This window comes from Dermochelys coriacea, chromosome 2, assembly GCF_009764565.3.
Source record: "Dermochelys coriacea isolate rDerCor1 chromosome 2, rDerCor1.pri.v4, whole genome shotgun sequence".
Classification (NCBI taxonomy): domain Eukaryota; kingdom Metazoa; phylum Chordata; order Testudines; family Dermochelyidae; genus Dermochelys; species Dermochelys coriacea.
Window position 1 is genome coordinate 33,527,383 of NC_050069.1, and position 17,725 is coordinate 33,545,107.

The window sequence follows — 17,725 nt, forward strand, 5'->3', positions numbered from 1 at the left end:
GGACTTGAGCTATTGATTATTTATTCAACATTTTCATTCTCCTTTAGAACTTTTAAAATATATTTCTGGCTGAAAATAAATCTAAGTAAATAATGCTCCAAGGGCCTTTATAGTAGCTGTTAGTGAATAAAATGACAGCGTTGACTTTAGAGAAAAGAGGATACAGCAGCTATGACTTTTGATAGTACTATTAACAATTTTTCATGGTTTTCGTTCTTCATTCTGACTTAAGCAGAAAAAGCTACAACAACTTTCCAGGGAATGGAGATACTCCCCTGTATTGGGTGGTTTTCTCATACTGCTGCCCACATGATGATCTATCCATACTTAACATGATTTCCAAAGCTTAAATGAAACAAACATTCCCATTCCGCCAGTGACAGCTTCAAGTGTCATTCTCTCTCTCTACACACACGGACCAGCTCTAGGCACCAGCAAAGCAAGCACTTGCTTGGAGCAGCACATTTCCAAGGGTGGCATTCTGGCCATCCTTTTTTCCCCCCCTGGCCCCGCTCAGTCTACCAATGATCCCCTGCGGGGGGTGGGGTGATGGGCTCAGCGCAGGGGTCCCGGCCTGGGGGCAGTCCCTGCCCTGGCCCCCGCTGTGGGGGGAGCAGGACAATGCAGCTCCTCTCTCCCCCCGCCGCCCCTGCCACACGTCACAAGCTGCAGAGGAGCTAGAGCGAGTGGAGCAGAGCCTGGGATTCGGGCTGGACCCGCAGCCAGTAAGGGTCCTGCTGCCCAGGGTGGCTCGGCGCTGGGAGGACACCCCTGGTCCGCTCCCATCCCCGTGGCTGACCCGTCCCCCCCGCCCCAGCTGCTCTGTCAGTTACTGTCCCCTCTGCAGGGGTGGGGCGGGTCTGAGATAGGGCTGGAGGCCCACGGGCACAACGTACAGCCCCAAGCACCTCACTCCAAACATGCTATAGCATTACGTATTTTTCTTTTTGACATTACCAGTATCTGGTATCTGTGGCTTCTGGTGAGCGCAGTCTCTCAGAACTGAAATTACTAAAGTTATTTGTGGTCCACCATATCTCAGAATCGTTTGTCAGGACTCGCATTCATTTCAATTGAAAGGACCATTGCAAAAAATTTAGATTTCACTGAATGATCAAAAGATTACGCAAGTATAAAATGAGAAAATTCACTTCCTATAAATTCTTTTAATGCACCGGAAGACACGAACATTTTTCATTACAGTGTATAGTTGAACCCAAATTGTTTGTAATTGTGATTTTGTTAAAACTAAATGAATACACTAATAGGAAATTATTTTATTTCATTAACTACAAATTCTCTGTTTTCATTTTTTTTTAAATTTTGGTCAAAACAAAGAACAAACACACACACACAGCGCAAAGTGCAACCATGTGTAAAAACCAAAAAAAAAAAAAAAAAAGCAGAGGGCAGCGGGGACAGCAAAAAACCTAGAGCCAGCCCTGATACAGACACACATACAGAGAGAGAGAGAGAGAGAGAGAGAGAGAAAATTTAGTACAATACATATACACGCACGCGCACACACACAGAGAGAAAAATGCACAACAACTTGTCAGACACACTACTGTGTCAGGCTCAATTACCTAAAGAGGCAGAAACAATGGTTAATTTTAGTTGTTCACTTTTTCAAACTGCCTCAGTGCTGATCTTTGCAGTCATTTCCTCAGGGGACCACATCAGCATGATACAAAATATCACTTCCAAATGCTATGTCCAACAGCTAAAAGCTTGTTACAGAAAATTATGATACATTTGGGACACAAACCTTCATTCTTTTGGTAGAACTCACCTGAATATTAAGAGATCTGCCTGGGTAAGCACTGTCCCAGGGATAAGCAGTACCCAGTGCCTGCCCCAGGTATTTAATTTTAAAGAAAGCATCAACTTAGGTTCTGCTCCTGCATTGGCAGAAGCTCAGGAGTAACTTTACTCAGATTAGAATAGCTCTTTATTTACTCTTAATACTAAGGCTGCTGGGCAGGTGCAAGACTTCGTACTAATAGCAGCCCAGTGAAAACAATTGCAACACAGAGACAAGGGGACAGAAGTAAGTTTGCACTTACAACCTTCGGGCTTGATTCTCCACAGCATTGCACCTAGGGTGGTCATTAATACCTGTGCAAAATCAGAATATAAGAGGACAAACTTAGCTAGCTGCATAGAATTGAGCCACTGGAGCTATGCTGATTTACACCAGCTGAGGCCCTTAATTCCTATAAGTAGAACTGGCAGCTTGAACTAGTGTAAAGCTCACCTTGGTTGGAAATGTTTTCCCTCCCAGTTAGCTCTATGCCATTTTAGATTTTTTAAAGAAACGCAATTAGAAAAACTAAAAATGATAACAGTAGTTGAGCAAAATTCAAGAGGTTATCACAGTCTTGCAAAGATGCGTCTTAAATTTACACATGCAAATAGACCCATGAACCGAGTAGTTCTACTTGTGAGCTTGATGCGAAGAATGTGCATAAATCTTTGCAGAATCATGTCTAAGACATCAATCTTATCTGTCTGGATAGACCCTTACATCTGCACAGAGTCCCACTGAAATCAGTAAGGTTTTATATGGACACAGTCCAACCACATAGAAGAGACTGTAGAATTCAGGCCCAAGTAGAAAAAATACAGACAAAGCATAGGGAAAAGAGTCACACACAATGGAGGTGAACTTCTGGCTCCATGGAAGTCAATGGGATTTTTGCTTCCGGGGCGAGGATTTCAATTTTTTTTTTTTAAAATAGCTGGCTGAGATGCTGCTTCTAAGTTTCTTCTTAGTCTCATGATTTTTGCTGTCATTTACCAGTGTTTCCTTTTGCTTTGGTTAATATACTCTTTCCCCATCCTGCATAGACTGCCCTCCCTGTTAGACCCATACATTATATTAAATAGCATGCACACATACAAAAGACATTTTTCCTGCTTTCCTTTTCCTAGCTACATTTATATTTGTAATAAATCTAAATGCTACCATTTCCTGCCCTTAAAACCCCACAAAAACAAATCAGTGTGCTCTAATTCAGCTAGTGCTCTCTAATTCAGTTAGGTCTCTCACACAGAGGATACTCAAGTTTTGTACTATGGGTGCCTTGGGGAGGGCTGGAACTAACAACCCCAGTCCAGGATAACTGGTCTGTTCCTGGAATACAGCTACACTCCTATTGGTACCTCACCACGGGACCCCAAGTGTAGAACCAAGAGGCAAATATTTTAGCTTGTCACATTAGCCCTCTTTGCATTGGCCAACTCAGAGCCCCACCCCTCAAGGCATGTGTGTTCTACAGGCCTTTACACAGCTTCCCTGCACTGAGCCCCTTCCTCAAATAAAAGCCTTGCCAAATGGGCTAGAGAGCACAGAAGGGCTTGCACTGTCATTTGCACTTGATATTTCTTGAGAGAACAAATAAATGTACCTGTGTAGTAAAGACTCTCACATCACATCCAGCACCTAGACCACAACTTTATATGAGAACTTCCCCCCCTCCCCATTTTCCTTTTAGAAGCAAGATTAATGAACTTGTATTTCTGAAAACTACACTCTCTGGTTTAAATCCAACTTCCTGCTGGTGCCTATCAAAAGGCTACAGATCTCTGAGGGTGCCGAATCATTTTGAAGAAGACTAATGACTAATCCAAAGTACTTTACCTACATGTAGATCCAAATATCTACAGCTCCAATCAAATAACTAACTGGTCCTAGAATTCTCTTCTTTCAAGTACTGCATAAAACAAGTAATAGAAGCAGTGTATAAAGTGAAACCATTTATCTGGACCAAAAAAAAAAAAAAAGTGTTAAAGCAGCATTGTAATGCTGCTACATTCTAATCTTGATTTGAGTAAGGCTGGGAGAATGGTCCCTGCCTTGCATTCTGGGATAGCCTCATCAAGTCACGTAACAAATTTTAACTGTGTTGCATATGTTTTAGATTTTAATGGATTTTTAGTCATACTGTTAAATATATAGAGCTCTTCAGTTACAACATGGAGAGCAATTATGGCAAACTTGACTGCTTGGTCTTCTTGGAATATGTGGGTGCAAGTAACAAAAAGCTAATAAATTCATGCCAGTAAATCAAGTTTAATTTGCCTTCCTTTTCTCCCCCTTCTAAAGCTGGCTGAAACACAAGTTCCACTGCAAATGTAATGACTAGCAAATATGGGTGCCATCACAAATAGAACACTGCCAAGAGGAAACCCTCTGTTGACTAATAACAGAGCTTCCCAAAGCAACTCCGAGATATTCTGGACACTAAACTGCAAGAGGTTTGAGGATCTATTCTACACAAAATATACACATTCTTGCATCTGACAGGTTTCAGAGTATCAGCCGTGTTAGTCTGTATTCGCAAAAAGAAAAGGAGCTACAGCTCACGAAAGCTTATGCTCAAATAAATTTGTTAGTCTAAGGTGCCACAAGTACTCCTCCAGATGCAAGAATAAAAGATCATGGATTTTACTGACATTTTTGATAAGACTGAAAAAAATGTCAGTAACTTTTGTTAAAAAACCCAACAGAACAGAGGTTCTTCTGTATACTTCTATGCACTTTGTTCCACTTCAAAACACAAATATCTACCTCCCATCATGCATGCTGTCAAACTGCATGTGCACAAAACCACATAAGAAATAACAGTTTCACTGTTCAGTATCCCAAAGCAGAATGCTGTTAACTCAACACATGATGCTTCCATATGGATGTCTAATCTATGGTACCAGTTGAAACAATATGGAATGACAGCCTATTACTTTGGAGAGAGGAGCCTGCACACTGATGACAATGCTTAGCACTTACATAGTACTTGTCATTAATACTGTCAGAGCACCTAAGTTAGTGTCATTTATTTTTCAGTTAAATCAACTCCCTTGTCATGAAATTCTATTAATTAGACCAAGGCAACATCAATAGTATTTTACAAAAGTGTTTACTATTCTTGGAACAGTCAACCTATATGAAATGCACCCATTACTGAAAGAGGTTATCATAGATCTTGGATACAAAACTATGTAAGGTGGGACTAGTGTGATAACGGATTTACAATTCTTCATCTGAATAGAAAACTCAATTCTGTTTGATGGTATTTGCAACCCCTTTCAATCACTTTCCATAAACATTCTGGCCAACTGTTTGCAAGCATTAGTGGAAAGAAAATTTCACAAATATTCATGCTAGTGGATTTGCATAAATATTGGCTAGGCCATTTTCTAAACTCTGAAGCTTGGGGAAGCATCTAAGCCATGAGATTAGTCACATAACACAAAGAATACCTGATGCAACAGTCTGTGAGCAGTCAACAAAATGACACGTCACTGAATAATTTCAAAGAAGGAACAAAACTGATGTCTATTTGTGAATAATTTGGGAATTAATAAAAGGGCCTAGATTTGATGAGCAAGTTATCAATGTGCTAGTTATGCTGAAAGTTGTCTCACACAGAATTTATATGTTCATTTTCAAGAACCGCCAGCGGTCTGATGCATGGGACCAGTGCACTATCAACACACTGGGAGGTAAACACTGCACAAAAGTTTAGTACAACTGGCAGAAATAAATTTGGGGGGGGGGGAATGATTCCCAATTACAAAATGACAAAATTACACACAGCAAAATGTTTAAACAGTTTGGATGTTACTACACGTAGTACTTTTATGGTTTTATTTTAGTGATGATCCTAAACTCAACACGAGGAGCCGAAACTTCACAGTATGACTCTTCTACTTCACCCATTGGGGTTAGAGATGAATGTGTACATTATAAAATAGTTGTTTAAATTGATTTTGCATTTTAATGCTACAGTGATAGTAACTAAACCACACTAGATATAAAACATACAATAAATTGAACCCATTTAGAAAACCTAAACCTCCGAGGCAAAGAGGAGACTTTATTTTTGTACAGAAGTGTTTCAAACATTGCTAGAGCTTGTCATTCTTTTTGAACTGCAGGATGCAACCAAATTATTGGAGAACGTGTTGAAGAAATTAATGGAATTTTTTAAAACTCTAGATGGCGCACTCCTACAGTACAAGGCTGTACAAATTCATGAAGAAATCTCTAGGTTTACTTTTGAGAGTTTCACACTTAATATTCTCTATTGACATATTACTGTCATGTTAAAAGTACACAATAAAAAGGGCTTGCGAATTAGTTATTGTTTTAAAGTATCTCCTTGATTTACTCAAGTTTAGAAGTGGCTGAATACACACATTTCTTTTAGATATTAGTATAAAAGTGAAATTTTAAATATTTAAAGTATATCCCATAAGACAGGGCAACTTTTTATACAGAAGTAATCTGGAGGTGGAAATCCTTTAACTGTGGAACAGATGAGGAATAAGATCATAAATAAGGACTGGAAATGTTTGTGAGAACTGCCACTTTCTAATCTTGGTACAATTAACACTGAAAACATTCCTAATGTGGAAAAAAAATTCTTAGCTTTTATTCCTACACTTGATAGTAAAATATTATAAATATAGCTAATTCTGAATTGACTAATCAAAGGCAATTCATTTAAAACCAAAATATGTACATCACTGGCTTCATATTTAACAAGCACCCATGGGAAAAAAAAGTGCCATTTTTCACTAATTTTACCAAATTTTCAACCCATTGTTGGAAACACTTCATGCTTTGTTTCAGTTATTCACTGAAAAACCAAATGAAAGAATTTTGTTTTACACCATGCCCTCTGCCCCTCCCCCCAATCTTTCTGAAGTGACCCAAATGAAGTAAACCATGTTTCTGAAATGTGAACTAGTCCATTATAGTACATGCCTTTTGGTATTTAGCAGGATTGAATTAAGGCAATCTGGAGCAAAACCCACATCCCAAGGCCCCACTGCCCATGCCCCACTCCTCCTTGGGGTGGAAGCATGTTTCAGAGTTAAGATGAATAAGTCAGTTCACGTTTTGGAGCGATTGTTCAAAAACAGCTATTTGAGTTATTGTAGGCAGACTCCGGCAGATATCAGTTACATTTGGGTCATGTTTTCAAGCTATTCTGTGAATCCATGAGGGACAGAAACTTATTTATTTATTTACATGAAAGCTGAAAGTCTCTGATCTCATCACATGACCACAGGAATTGAGGCCTTAGGAAGGCTTATAGTGCCTTTGACTTAACCTCGCTCTGGGTATAGAAGACTATGAAGTTTAAAATATGAGCCGTATTAATTATGTTGATATCCATCATTAAAATCAAGAGTTGAAGTATCTCTTACTGGAATTTTTTAATTGATATAATTTCCACTCTGAAGCCCAAATGCTGAAACTGCAGTTGAAGAAACATCTGCATGACTAAATTGCCACAGTTTATGAATTAACAGCTTAATTCTGACTGAACCAAAGATCCATAAACCATGAGCTGCACTGTTTTGCTCACTAAACATCAAAACAAGTACACAATGCTGTATTCAGATAGTTCTTGAAGCATGAGGTGATTTCCTACTGTCCTTAACTGCACAAATAAAAAGTGTGCCAGTAGATGCACCAATCACATAGCTGCATAGACAAGCAGATACTTGCTCATGCATTTGTACACAAAGGCTCTAGCAAAGTATTAAGCATATGCTTATCTTTAAGCATGCGAGTTCTTTCCACTGAAACCAAGGGTATGAATATATTGCTTCCATTTCTATACTGCCAATTACACAAGAAAATATCTTAACAAAAACTTTAATATCAAATTTATTCTTGAATAAACTGTGCTCAGGTAGAGAAATGATTCATGTTTGTATAATGAATACTGCTCAGTGTTTACCTTTTACCACATTTTAACTCAAGTATTCAATTAAGATAAAATTATCTAACATACGGTATTCATCTATATGTATAAGTCTGCAGGTCCAATATATAACTACTTGATCATTTAACAAATTTATTTCTACATCAGGTTATGGCTTAAAAAGCAGTCACTGTACATACAGAATCTAGAGAGACTGATGTGCAATACATTTAATTTCTTTATGTTATCTTCCTGGGATAAGTTACACATTTTAATGAGTTTTCATTGCATCTTCTTCACAGCAGCAATAAATAGACATTTTAAATGTTCATAAAAACATCCTTTAAGATAGCACATTAACTAACAATGGAATTGGGCATTTAAAGTAACATAACTCATAGATCATTAAAGGTTGAACATGGAGTTGTAAAATCTAACATTAGATCTCTTTGTGACAGTCTAAGATTGAGTGATTTGCAGGGCTTCCAACATGTCTTCCACTGCCTTCAGAGAGTACTTAGTCTCTTTCTTACTGCGACCTGCAAACTAAAGAAAAGAATCAACTCACTTTTACCAGTCACGTGACAGAAAATTCACTACACCATGCTATGCAATAAACTTGTACAAGCTATGGTTCTAAATGTTAATCAAAAATAACTTTTAAAACACACAGTCCACCAATTTACTGAAAAAACAAAAAAAAAACCCAAATGTTTCACTAAGACTGTACCACTTAAGTTAGCATTTACCTTAACACAGAGAAAAGAGAATTTTTCCAGTGTCTGCTTTGTGATTTGTCAGAAACATTTTAAAAAACTGGTCTTTTATTTGATTTAACTTAGATCATGTTCATATTTTGATAGAGGCAGGATATGCACATGATAAAAAAACTAATAAGACTCCATATTATTTACAGCACGGGAATGGAATAGTTTACATACAAAAACATACTGTAAAGCAAGGCAGTGATCCCATAAATGCATTCCTCGGTTCAACTGTGATTGAGAGTCAGAACCTTTTATTTAATTATAATCTACCATTACAATTGTAATTCCAGACTGAATTTGAAAAAGCTATATTGGTAATGAAGGAATATGTAGTCATGCAAATATTACCTTTGTTCACTTTAGCATTTAAAATTCCATACTATACTAGTAACCTAGCATCAGGGGAGAAAAAAAAAGTTGTTGACTACCCCATGCTGATCTCAAAATGAGTTTTCTAACTGTACTGACAATTCCCATCACTCATCAGCCTGATATAACACAACCGATTTATTGGCTAGGTTGGTGCTTTAGTCAAGTGGGAAAAAAAAGCCGCCGCCAAACTTTTTTTTTTAAACGTACACTAAATATTTTGGTGATAAAGTACTGACTATAATTTGCTGTTAGTAAAATACCCTATTCTCTGACTAAATGTTAACATCTAAACACTCAATAAATTTACAGTTTAATGATTTTTTCTTCAAATACCACTGCTGTCCTGCATGTTTAGTCATTGATTTATGATGTGTCCCATTTCTCTTGTAATTAACTTAATTTAGCAAACTTCTCATGACCTGTTGAGAAAGATTAAGTGATCAAGCTCAGGTAATATCACAGCAGCAGCAAGCTGCAGGAGCTGTTAACCTGCTTTTGACCCCTTAGGCTACAGTCTAACATTAGGTTTTCCTTAATTCCTAGCTGTTAGCTTTGTGTTGTTAAAAAACTAGATTTGGTATGGGAGATAAAAAGGCATTACAAATTAAATATCTAGAAGCATAAAATGTAGCTACGATGACAAACTGTTTACTGTATCCCTTAACTAAATACCACCTTGCTTTTTCTAGAAGTGGAATGCCATTTAAATTTTGCCTGTGCTAGGTGTAAATCCATCTTTTAAATTGTCAGATTCCTATAACTGCCCATAATGATAACACTTTAGAGGGACAGCAGAGATTGCTTTATGCCTTCCAAGCTGATAAAGTAACTTTTGCCTGGATTTGAACAGAACTGAAGAAAACCTCTCTTCTATGCCCTCCTCCCCCCCCTTCCCCAAAAACAAGAACAGCCCTAATCAAATGCTCGGGAAGGTTCAATTCTTTGAGAAACAGCTTTGATTTAAAAAAAAAATAGATAAAACAGCACGTGTTACGATTCCTGTGACTCTTTCAGTAACAGCACAGAAGTCTGTGCACACTGTGGTCAAAAAGTAATGCTGCATGGTAGAAATAGTTGGGGGTGGGGCAGGGGTGATTAGAGGAAGGAGGCAGGGGATTTCAAAATTAGCAGAATTTTACTTCTGTTTCTGCTTTAAGGACATTGAGAACAGAATTAATATTTTATGTCAATTTAAGTAACATTATTTGTTAGTTTCATGAGCAGCTGCCTTAATGATACTGACATGCACTTTAAATTAGAACAGATAAAACTGAACTCCACATAACATAACAAATAGAAGCTTGAAATCTAATCACTTCAAATTTTCCTTGATGACCAATTATTTTGTCTATTCCGGCATTATACTGCAATTCAGATGATTGAGCCAGAATCCCTTTAAAAAAAAAAAAAAAGAAAAAGAAAAATCATGATTTAATTTTCTTTTTCCCAAATGGTTTGTAACAGAATCACCTCTCCAATCATAAATAACATGTGACTCACTAACACTGAAGAATTTAGCAATGTGCCTAAGAAACATTTATCTGGAAAGTTACCAGGAGTGGGATCACATTAAAGATTTTCATGAGCATTAATCAAACTTGCTTGCCTCTGCTGAAATGCTTCTACCACAGGACATGCTAAACCAATTATCTAATTGGAGAGCATTAGGTAGCCATATTTTGTTTCAATGTTAAGCGACACAAAGAAGTAGTTTTTCACTTTTTGTGTGATTCACGTCAATAGTTAAATAAATGGATTTTATATATAACTGTAGGGAGCTTGCTTTGATACAACAGGTCAGAATTTCCCTAAAAAAAGATGTATCTACACAATGTAAAATCTAATCTTGATAACAAGCCACCAGTCTCAAGTGTTTAATGTAACAGAAATGCACTTATACTTCAATAGTTAGTACTTTTAAAAAGGCTTTCATATGATAGGTTAACAGTGTTTTTACAAAGAATAAAACCCAATGCCCTGAGAAGTAATCCTGTTTTTAGCATCAGGGTTAGAATCCAGGAGTTCTAGATACCAGACAATTCTCCCTTCCTAAATGGACATTTCTCTATCAGACCAGGCACAGCTAGAGAAGCACTAGTTAGCAGGGATGGACAAATATTGAACACCTAAATAAATATGGATTGCCAAAAAATACATAAGTGGAAATATTTGTACTCCTAAAAGAATTCACGATCTAATTCGACCTTCCTAACTTCCACCACTTTCCTTGGGAGCCTATTCCAGTCTGACAGATCTTGGTGAAATGAGGCCTTTTGGATAATTCAGCCTAAATTTTGTTTTCTTTAATTTCATCTGAGTGTTCACAAACAAAATAAACCACTTAATACAAGAAACCAAAGTAATTCAATAGTTCGAATAGAGACTTAAGCTTACAGGAAAAAACAAAGCAAAAGATTAAAATTAGGTGCCAGAAGCCAGATGAAGAGAAGTTGGCCACTAAAGAAACATTTTTAATTAGGGCTAATCAAAAATAGAGATCCACTGAAAAACAAAACAGCTGAATATTTATCAAATAAACTTGCAGATCTGAACTTGACAAAATAGAGGAAGTTATCCAAAATTAATGGCATTGTGCATGAAACTGGTGGGAATTTAAGTTCAAAATCCACATGGAAAAGCATATATTTTGCAATGGAACTCCCAATACCTCTATGCTTCTTCAGTTAAAACATCCATATTCAGAGCCACAAATCCACATTACTTTGCTAGATAGCCAAATCAGGATGAAGAATGCATCTACTCTCTGGAGTAAAAGAACAGACACAACTGAAGGACAAACTGAGTTGCTGACAATGCCAGCAAGTCCACATAGCAGAACTCATAAACCCATGGCAAACTCACTAAGATGTTATGTCTCCTATCTCACTTTGCATAGAACTTCGGGGAATGTGGGAGAAGGGTGGAGTTTCATAGACTATTTAATTATCCAAAATGGAATCTCCTCTCATGAAAAAGGTCACAGGGACTTTAACTGGCACAAGTGACCGAAGTTTCATCTTCAACACCACAATATTATGCAAGGGCTCTGATTCCATATAGACTCAGAAGGGAGACGGCCACCTTCTGCAACACCCCCATTTCCTGTACCACCTGTGTCGCCAAACCCTACCCGCAGTTTTGTCAGACTCACATTTTAAGCAGGGTGGGACTGGGAAATGGTCCTGTCCAGCTGTGTATGCACGTGTGTGTATTTTTATACAATACACACACACACACACACACACACACACACACACAGACCTGCTTGTCAAATTCTAATTTGAGTAGATACATGCTACAAATCAAAATCCCCCATGCAGTTTCAGTCAGATATAGTATTTGTCACTTTTTATCCCGAAGTGCTATAAAATACATCTGAACTATGCAATGTGTCACAAAGGAATAAAGGCACAAAGAAGTTTTGACATTTGTTTTAAATATATATATTTTAGTTGTGTTAATGTGATCTGTTCTGGTAAGCATCAACTGAGAAAGGGAAGCCAAATCATTTTAACCTGGCTCCAAAATAACTTCACAAAAACTGTACAACTGCACCATAGAGTTAAAAAAAACAAAAAAACCACAAATCATATTTCCTGAGAGATAAAAAGCCACATGTAAAGAACAAGAATAAATGGCTGTGAATCAAATAACTACAACTACAACTTTCATTTTTACTAATAAACCTCTAGTTTTAAAGTTGGAACCTTGGACTCAAGATTCCATGGTATTAATCCTGACTAGGCCACCAATTCACTAAGGCCAGCACTGTCAAAAGGGGCTTGTGACTTTGAGTATTCAACTTGAGACACCTTAAAAGAGGCTGTTTTCCAGCGCTGAGCGCGCCTCTCCCAAAATCCAGTGTTTTAAACTGAGCAGCCAAATCATTTTTTTTTTTAAATCTTGCCTTGAATCCTTTAATCTCTGTTTCTTTTAGTAAATAACACAACTAAAACAGAAATTCAAAAATATTTTAATTGACTACTGACATACCACATATGATGAAACAATCAGAAACATATAGTCCCAAGTCTTGGAGATTCATATAATGCTACCCTGTGCATTTAATGCTAATACTAGAAAGAACAAATCAATAGATATGAAAAAAAAATCAGTACATTATACAGATTAATACAGCGTGTAAAACTTAGAGTCCTTTACACAGAAATAAAATGCATATATTTGAATCAGTTGTCAGCCGGTGTGACCTGAAATCAACCAAATTATGCTGATTTACGAAAGCTCCAAATCTGTCCAAATTTAATTTTAAAAAAAGTAGAAAAGCTATTAAGATATGCAGACATCTTGCCTTTTAGTACCCCATTTTATCATAACATGGAGATATGCAGTATGTCCAGGAAAAGACTTTAGAATGTAGACAAAATACTAACCTGGTAAGCTCTATTGATTTGGTTAGCTGCCCAACTGGCATACTTCATATTGTCCTTTTTAATTTTTGCACTTGCTTTAGGATTGGAAGCAATATGGCTGGCAGACTAGAATTACAAAACAAAAAATAGTAAGATTGCAAAATACACACATATACAAAAGAGGAGACCATAGGAACTGGTGGTGTGCGCCACACACAGTCCAACAGAAAGGAACAAAGAGAACGTAAAATGAACCTTTGGTTCATAAAAAGTCTCCAGCCTAAAACTAGACTGTTAAAAGAATTGAGAACTGATCTCACTAAAATGAAAGACTTTTGGGTTCAGCTGTCCACAAAACGGTCTCTCTCTCCTATCCCTGCATGGGAGATTGAATATGCCCAGTCCCTTTCCATTTATGGAGTGAAAGTGTCACAAAAATAGCTTTCTGTCTCCATCTGCTGGCAAGGAGGCTATAAAACCCTATGTCTTGGGATATGTCTACACTGACATATTAGGGATATTATAGATCAACAATTTTAAGATAGTTCAGGCTTTGTGCATGTCTACCCTTAAAATATAAATACAAACAATATAAATGTTGAATATAGCTTCATTACAGAAGTTTCCATTAACGTAAAATGCATAAGGGATAATTGCTTGCTTGCAGAAAATTCTCAGAATTATACAACTTGTGAAAACCTTGTGCAGAAACACTTGGCCTCTTTACATACTCTGGCAGCAGAAAATCCCATCACCACTCAGTAATGAAGAAGCCACAGATTTAGGAAAAAGGTTTTATTTTATTATTTATTTGGTCTCATTAAAGCATAACAATTCAGTGCTTGAGAGTGCTCTAAATAGAAAGGGAAGATATTACATATAGTATGTTTGATTCATTAGCAAATTTCTAATTGACAGCTAGTGTCCACTAATTTTTTTTTTTTAATTCCCAAGTAAAAACACATTGTTAAGTTAAGGTTAAGACAGACCTACAATAATGAATATAATTGTTAAAAAGCACACACTGTTACCATTAATAACCCAATCCTCAAAAATGCATGTAAATGATAAGTTAAGGTTAAATAAATAATAATTCTAGTACCCTCACATTTTATTTTATCCAGTTGCTTTTCAAAGGTGAATTACTTAAAATGTTGGCATCTCATTTACACTAGGCTTCCTCTGTTGCTACCCCCAGTGGAGTTGAACTGGTGTAGGAAACTGGGGAAATTTTTGCAAAGTTTCCGTAGTACAGACAAGGTTATAGAATAATTATACCTTTTGCAATTAAAATTCCCCCAAAAAACCCAAAAACCACATTACAGTGCACTAACCAAATCTCAAAGCACTTTACACAGAAGGTTGAAGTATAATTATCCCATTTGAATATGGGGAAATAAGGGCACAGAAGGATGATGTGAAGGTCAGGGATAGAGCAAGAACAGAATCCAGGTCCTCTTGTGTCCCATAGATTTCAACTGGTGTGGAAGCAGGCCCTTAATGTGTTAGCCTAACAAACAGTTCATTCCTGATATTTAATAACTCTCATTCAAAACAGTAAAACTATTATATTAGACTTGGAAGATTACTGAATTTTAAATGACAACACACAATCAATGAGTATTCATTCAAACTCACCATGTATAGTCCAAACAAAGCTCTCATGTTTCTGTTGTTCAGTTTCAATGCTTGTGCAAAATATTTTCTTGATAATTCAAGGTTTTCAAGCCCGCCTTGGGTATATTTAACCTGTTAAAATTAGAGACTGATTAAATCTGTTTTATTTTACTACTTTGAAAACTTGCATGTTTCATCATGCCTCAGGCACCAGAAACTTCAGTAGGTAGATATTTTCTATTTATCTGAATCAAAGAGATTATAGAAACTACTCTTAAAACCGCTAAGACTCATCTAAATCTTGAATGTCGTGTGAAACACAAAAGGCAAAGCACTAACCTGTGAGGTATCTGATCTTTTTAATAATCAAATTTAGAAAAAAATGCTCATTATAAAAGTCACTGCTATTTTAAATATCACTCACTGACATAATAAAGGAGAAATTAAATGAATTAATTCCCATTATTACATTAACTAGAGAAAGAATACTTTTTAGAAGATGTATTCTAGAAAATTTGGATTTCTAGGAACCAGAAAGTGATATAAGCAGACTCTTAAATTTGAACAATCATCTAATATTTAATCAATGTAAACAGAACAAATTATATTTACTCCCACTAATAATGCCATTTTTTAAAATTTAAAAACTGGAATCTAGTGCAAACTGTTAAATATCTTGAGCCAAATCCTGTAATGTTTTCCCAGTTCTCTGTCAGGCAAGATTTCCTACAAAGGAGGACTGCAAGCTCTGGCCCCTTGACTGTACCAAAAGCAAAAACATACTTCCCAAGAAAAGCATTAATAATAAGTAAAAGTTTAATTTCTAATTCATTTAGTTTTGAAATTTCATTGAAGAGCATAAACATTTCAACAAGCTTAGTTTATTTCCATAAGAATTTGTACATTCAACAAATGATGGTTTAGTTCTTATTTACAATTTAGTAATAGTAGTAATCCTAGGATTTTTTTTAAAAAATCGTTACTCAGCAAAGTTCAATCAGGTGTTTTAAACTGATGCCTCCCCTTTGTACGTACTTAAAATCCCAAAGAGGAAACTTACTAAAAAGAAATCATTTTTATTCTATTTGTATTATTCCCATTAGTAGCAAAACCAGAACAGCTATTCAAACACAACAGATTCTTTTGAAAATACTTACTTCAGCAAATTGCTGACAATATAAGTGGTTGTGTGGATTAGTCATCATAAGCTCCTCCAAACAGAAGGCCGCCTTTGCATAGCTGAGGAACATCAAAAATAAAGTGACATAAAACAAACTGATTTGATGTGGGAATAGGTCTTAGCTATTGTATTATTTACATTTCAGTATTTTTAGCCCTCATTATATCTCATTTCATGAATTTTATTATTATAATAAAACAATTTTTTTTTTACAAATTTAAGATTTATTGATTTTTTTTTTTAATATAAAATCATAATACCTGGTGAACTGAGATAGGCTCAATGGACATGATCTGATATCATTGTGAACTCATGCATCTTCCAGAGGACTATGCATTGAAGTTATTTAAGGATTCCACACCCAACAGTGCAATGACCAGTACTGAGTATATTGTGTGTCATTTTAATGGACCACGCATATACAAACAATTAATGTAGGGTGTGAACACGTCAGACACCTACTAACCAGTGATGGGTACCACAGTAATTTACAAGACATCTTCTGGTGCTTTCAAAACTTTAAAAAACCCAAACTGCTACAAAGCATTTGATTTATTTTAAAGACAAACTGCCATCATTTTGTTCCACAGCTGAAGAAAGTATTTTAAGTTATTTGATGCTTCATAAGTCATTGAAAATTATGGAGTAAGGCTCTGATTCTGGAATTAATGCCCCCCCCCCCCAGCCGCGGGTCTACCCTTTAGGAATTAATTGCAAGACTGAGATCCAACACCTTAACATGAACCCCTTTAAATCAAGAATTCCAGGTTTGCATACACATACAAAATACTATACAAATGTAAACAGAAATATTTATACCATTCCAAAAGAGGAAGTTACCACTTTTTTCTTTAAGTCTTTAAAAAATAATTGAGAAAGCTCACGATCACATTTTTGGGGCCTTTTTGTTTTCTAAATATACAAACCATAAAATTTTAGTGTAGTTCAAATGATTTACACTGTTACCTGGAGAACATTCAGAACTTGGCTTTAAACCAGGTGCAAGACATCTTAGTTCAATGTGGTTTGAAATAGTAAGATGCCCAAACCCAGAAAACTGGCGTTTATAAAGTAAATATTGACAGATATTTACTTTAGCAAAAAGAACCATGTTATGAAAGTTTATAGCTGTACAATTTACAGCTGTAATAGGGATTTTTTTTAAATTAGCAGTTTTGAGCCACAATTTATTCATAATAATATCTTTGCACACATATTTATCATTATACTGTATATACTCGTTCATTAGCCTGTTCGTTTATAAGCCGATCCCCACAAGATGGATAGGTAAAAAATAGTAAAAACTGTGTGACCCTTTCATAAGCTGACCCTATATTTCAGGGGTTGGCAAACTTTGGCTCCTGGTCAGTCAGGGTAAGCCGCTGGCGGGTCGGGACGTTTTGTTTACCTGGAGCGTCTGCAGGCATGGAGCCCCTCAGCTCCCTGTGGCCGCGGTTCGCAGTTCTGGGAACGGCGAACCGTGGCCACAAGGAGCTGAGGGGCTCCGTGCCCGTGAACGCTCCAGGTAAACAAAACGTCTCAACCCGCCAGCGGCTTACTCTGACGGACCAGGAGCCAAAGTTTGCCAACCCCTGAAACATAGGGTCGTACGGTTTTTAATAAAATTAAAAAAAAAACAATGTATTAAATATTCAATTCAATGATTTCATAGAGTTTAAAATTAAATTTTGGTGTAGA

General features: G+C 36.5%; 1 protein-coding gene across 2 annotated transcripts in view; it reads right to left on the bottom strand.

The window, feature by feature from the left end:
- Positions 1-7,666: 7,666 nt before the first annotated feature.
- Positions 7,667-17,725, bottom strand: part of EMC2 (ER membrane protein complex subunit 2) — a 52,781-nt gene continuing 42,722 nt past the window's right edge. For both annotated transcript variants that reach the window (XM_038389438.2, XM_043507423.1), the window contains exons 8-11: positions 16,005-16,086; positions 14,869-14,979; positions 13,252-13,356; positions 7,667-8,267 (exon numbers count right to left, since the gene is read on the bottom strand). In XM_038389438.2, the coding sequence (XP_038245366.1) occupies positions 8,181-8,267; positions 13,252-13,356; positions 14,869-14,979; positions 16,005-16,086 (385 nt within the window). In that variant the 3' untranslated portion in view covers positions 7,667-8,180. The remainder of the gene's footprint in view (positions 8,268-13,251; positions 13,357-14,868; positions 14,980-16,004; positions 16,087-17,725) is intronic.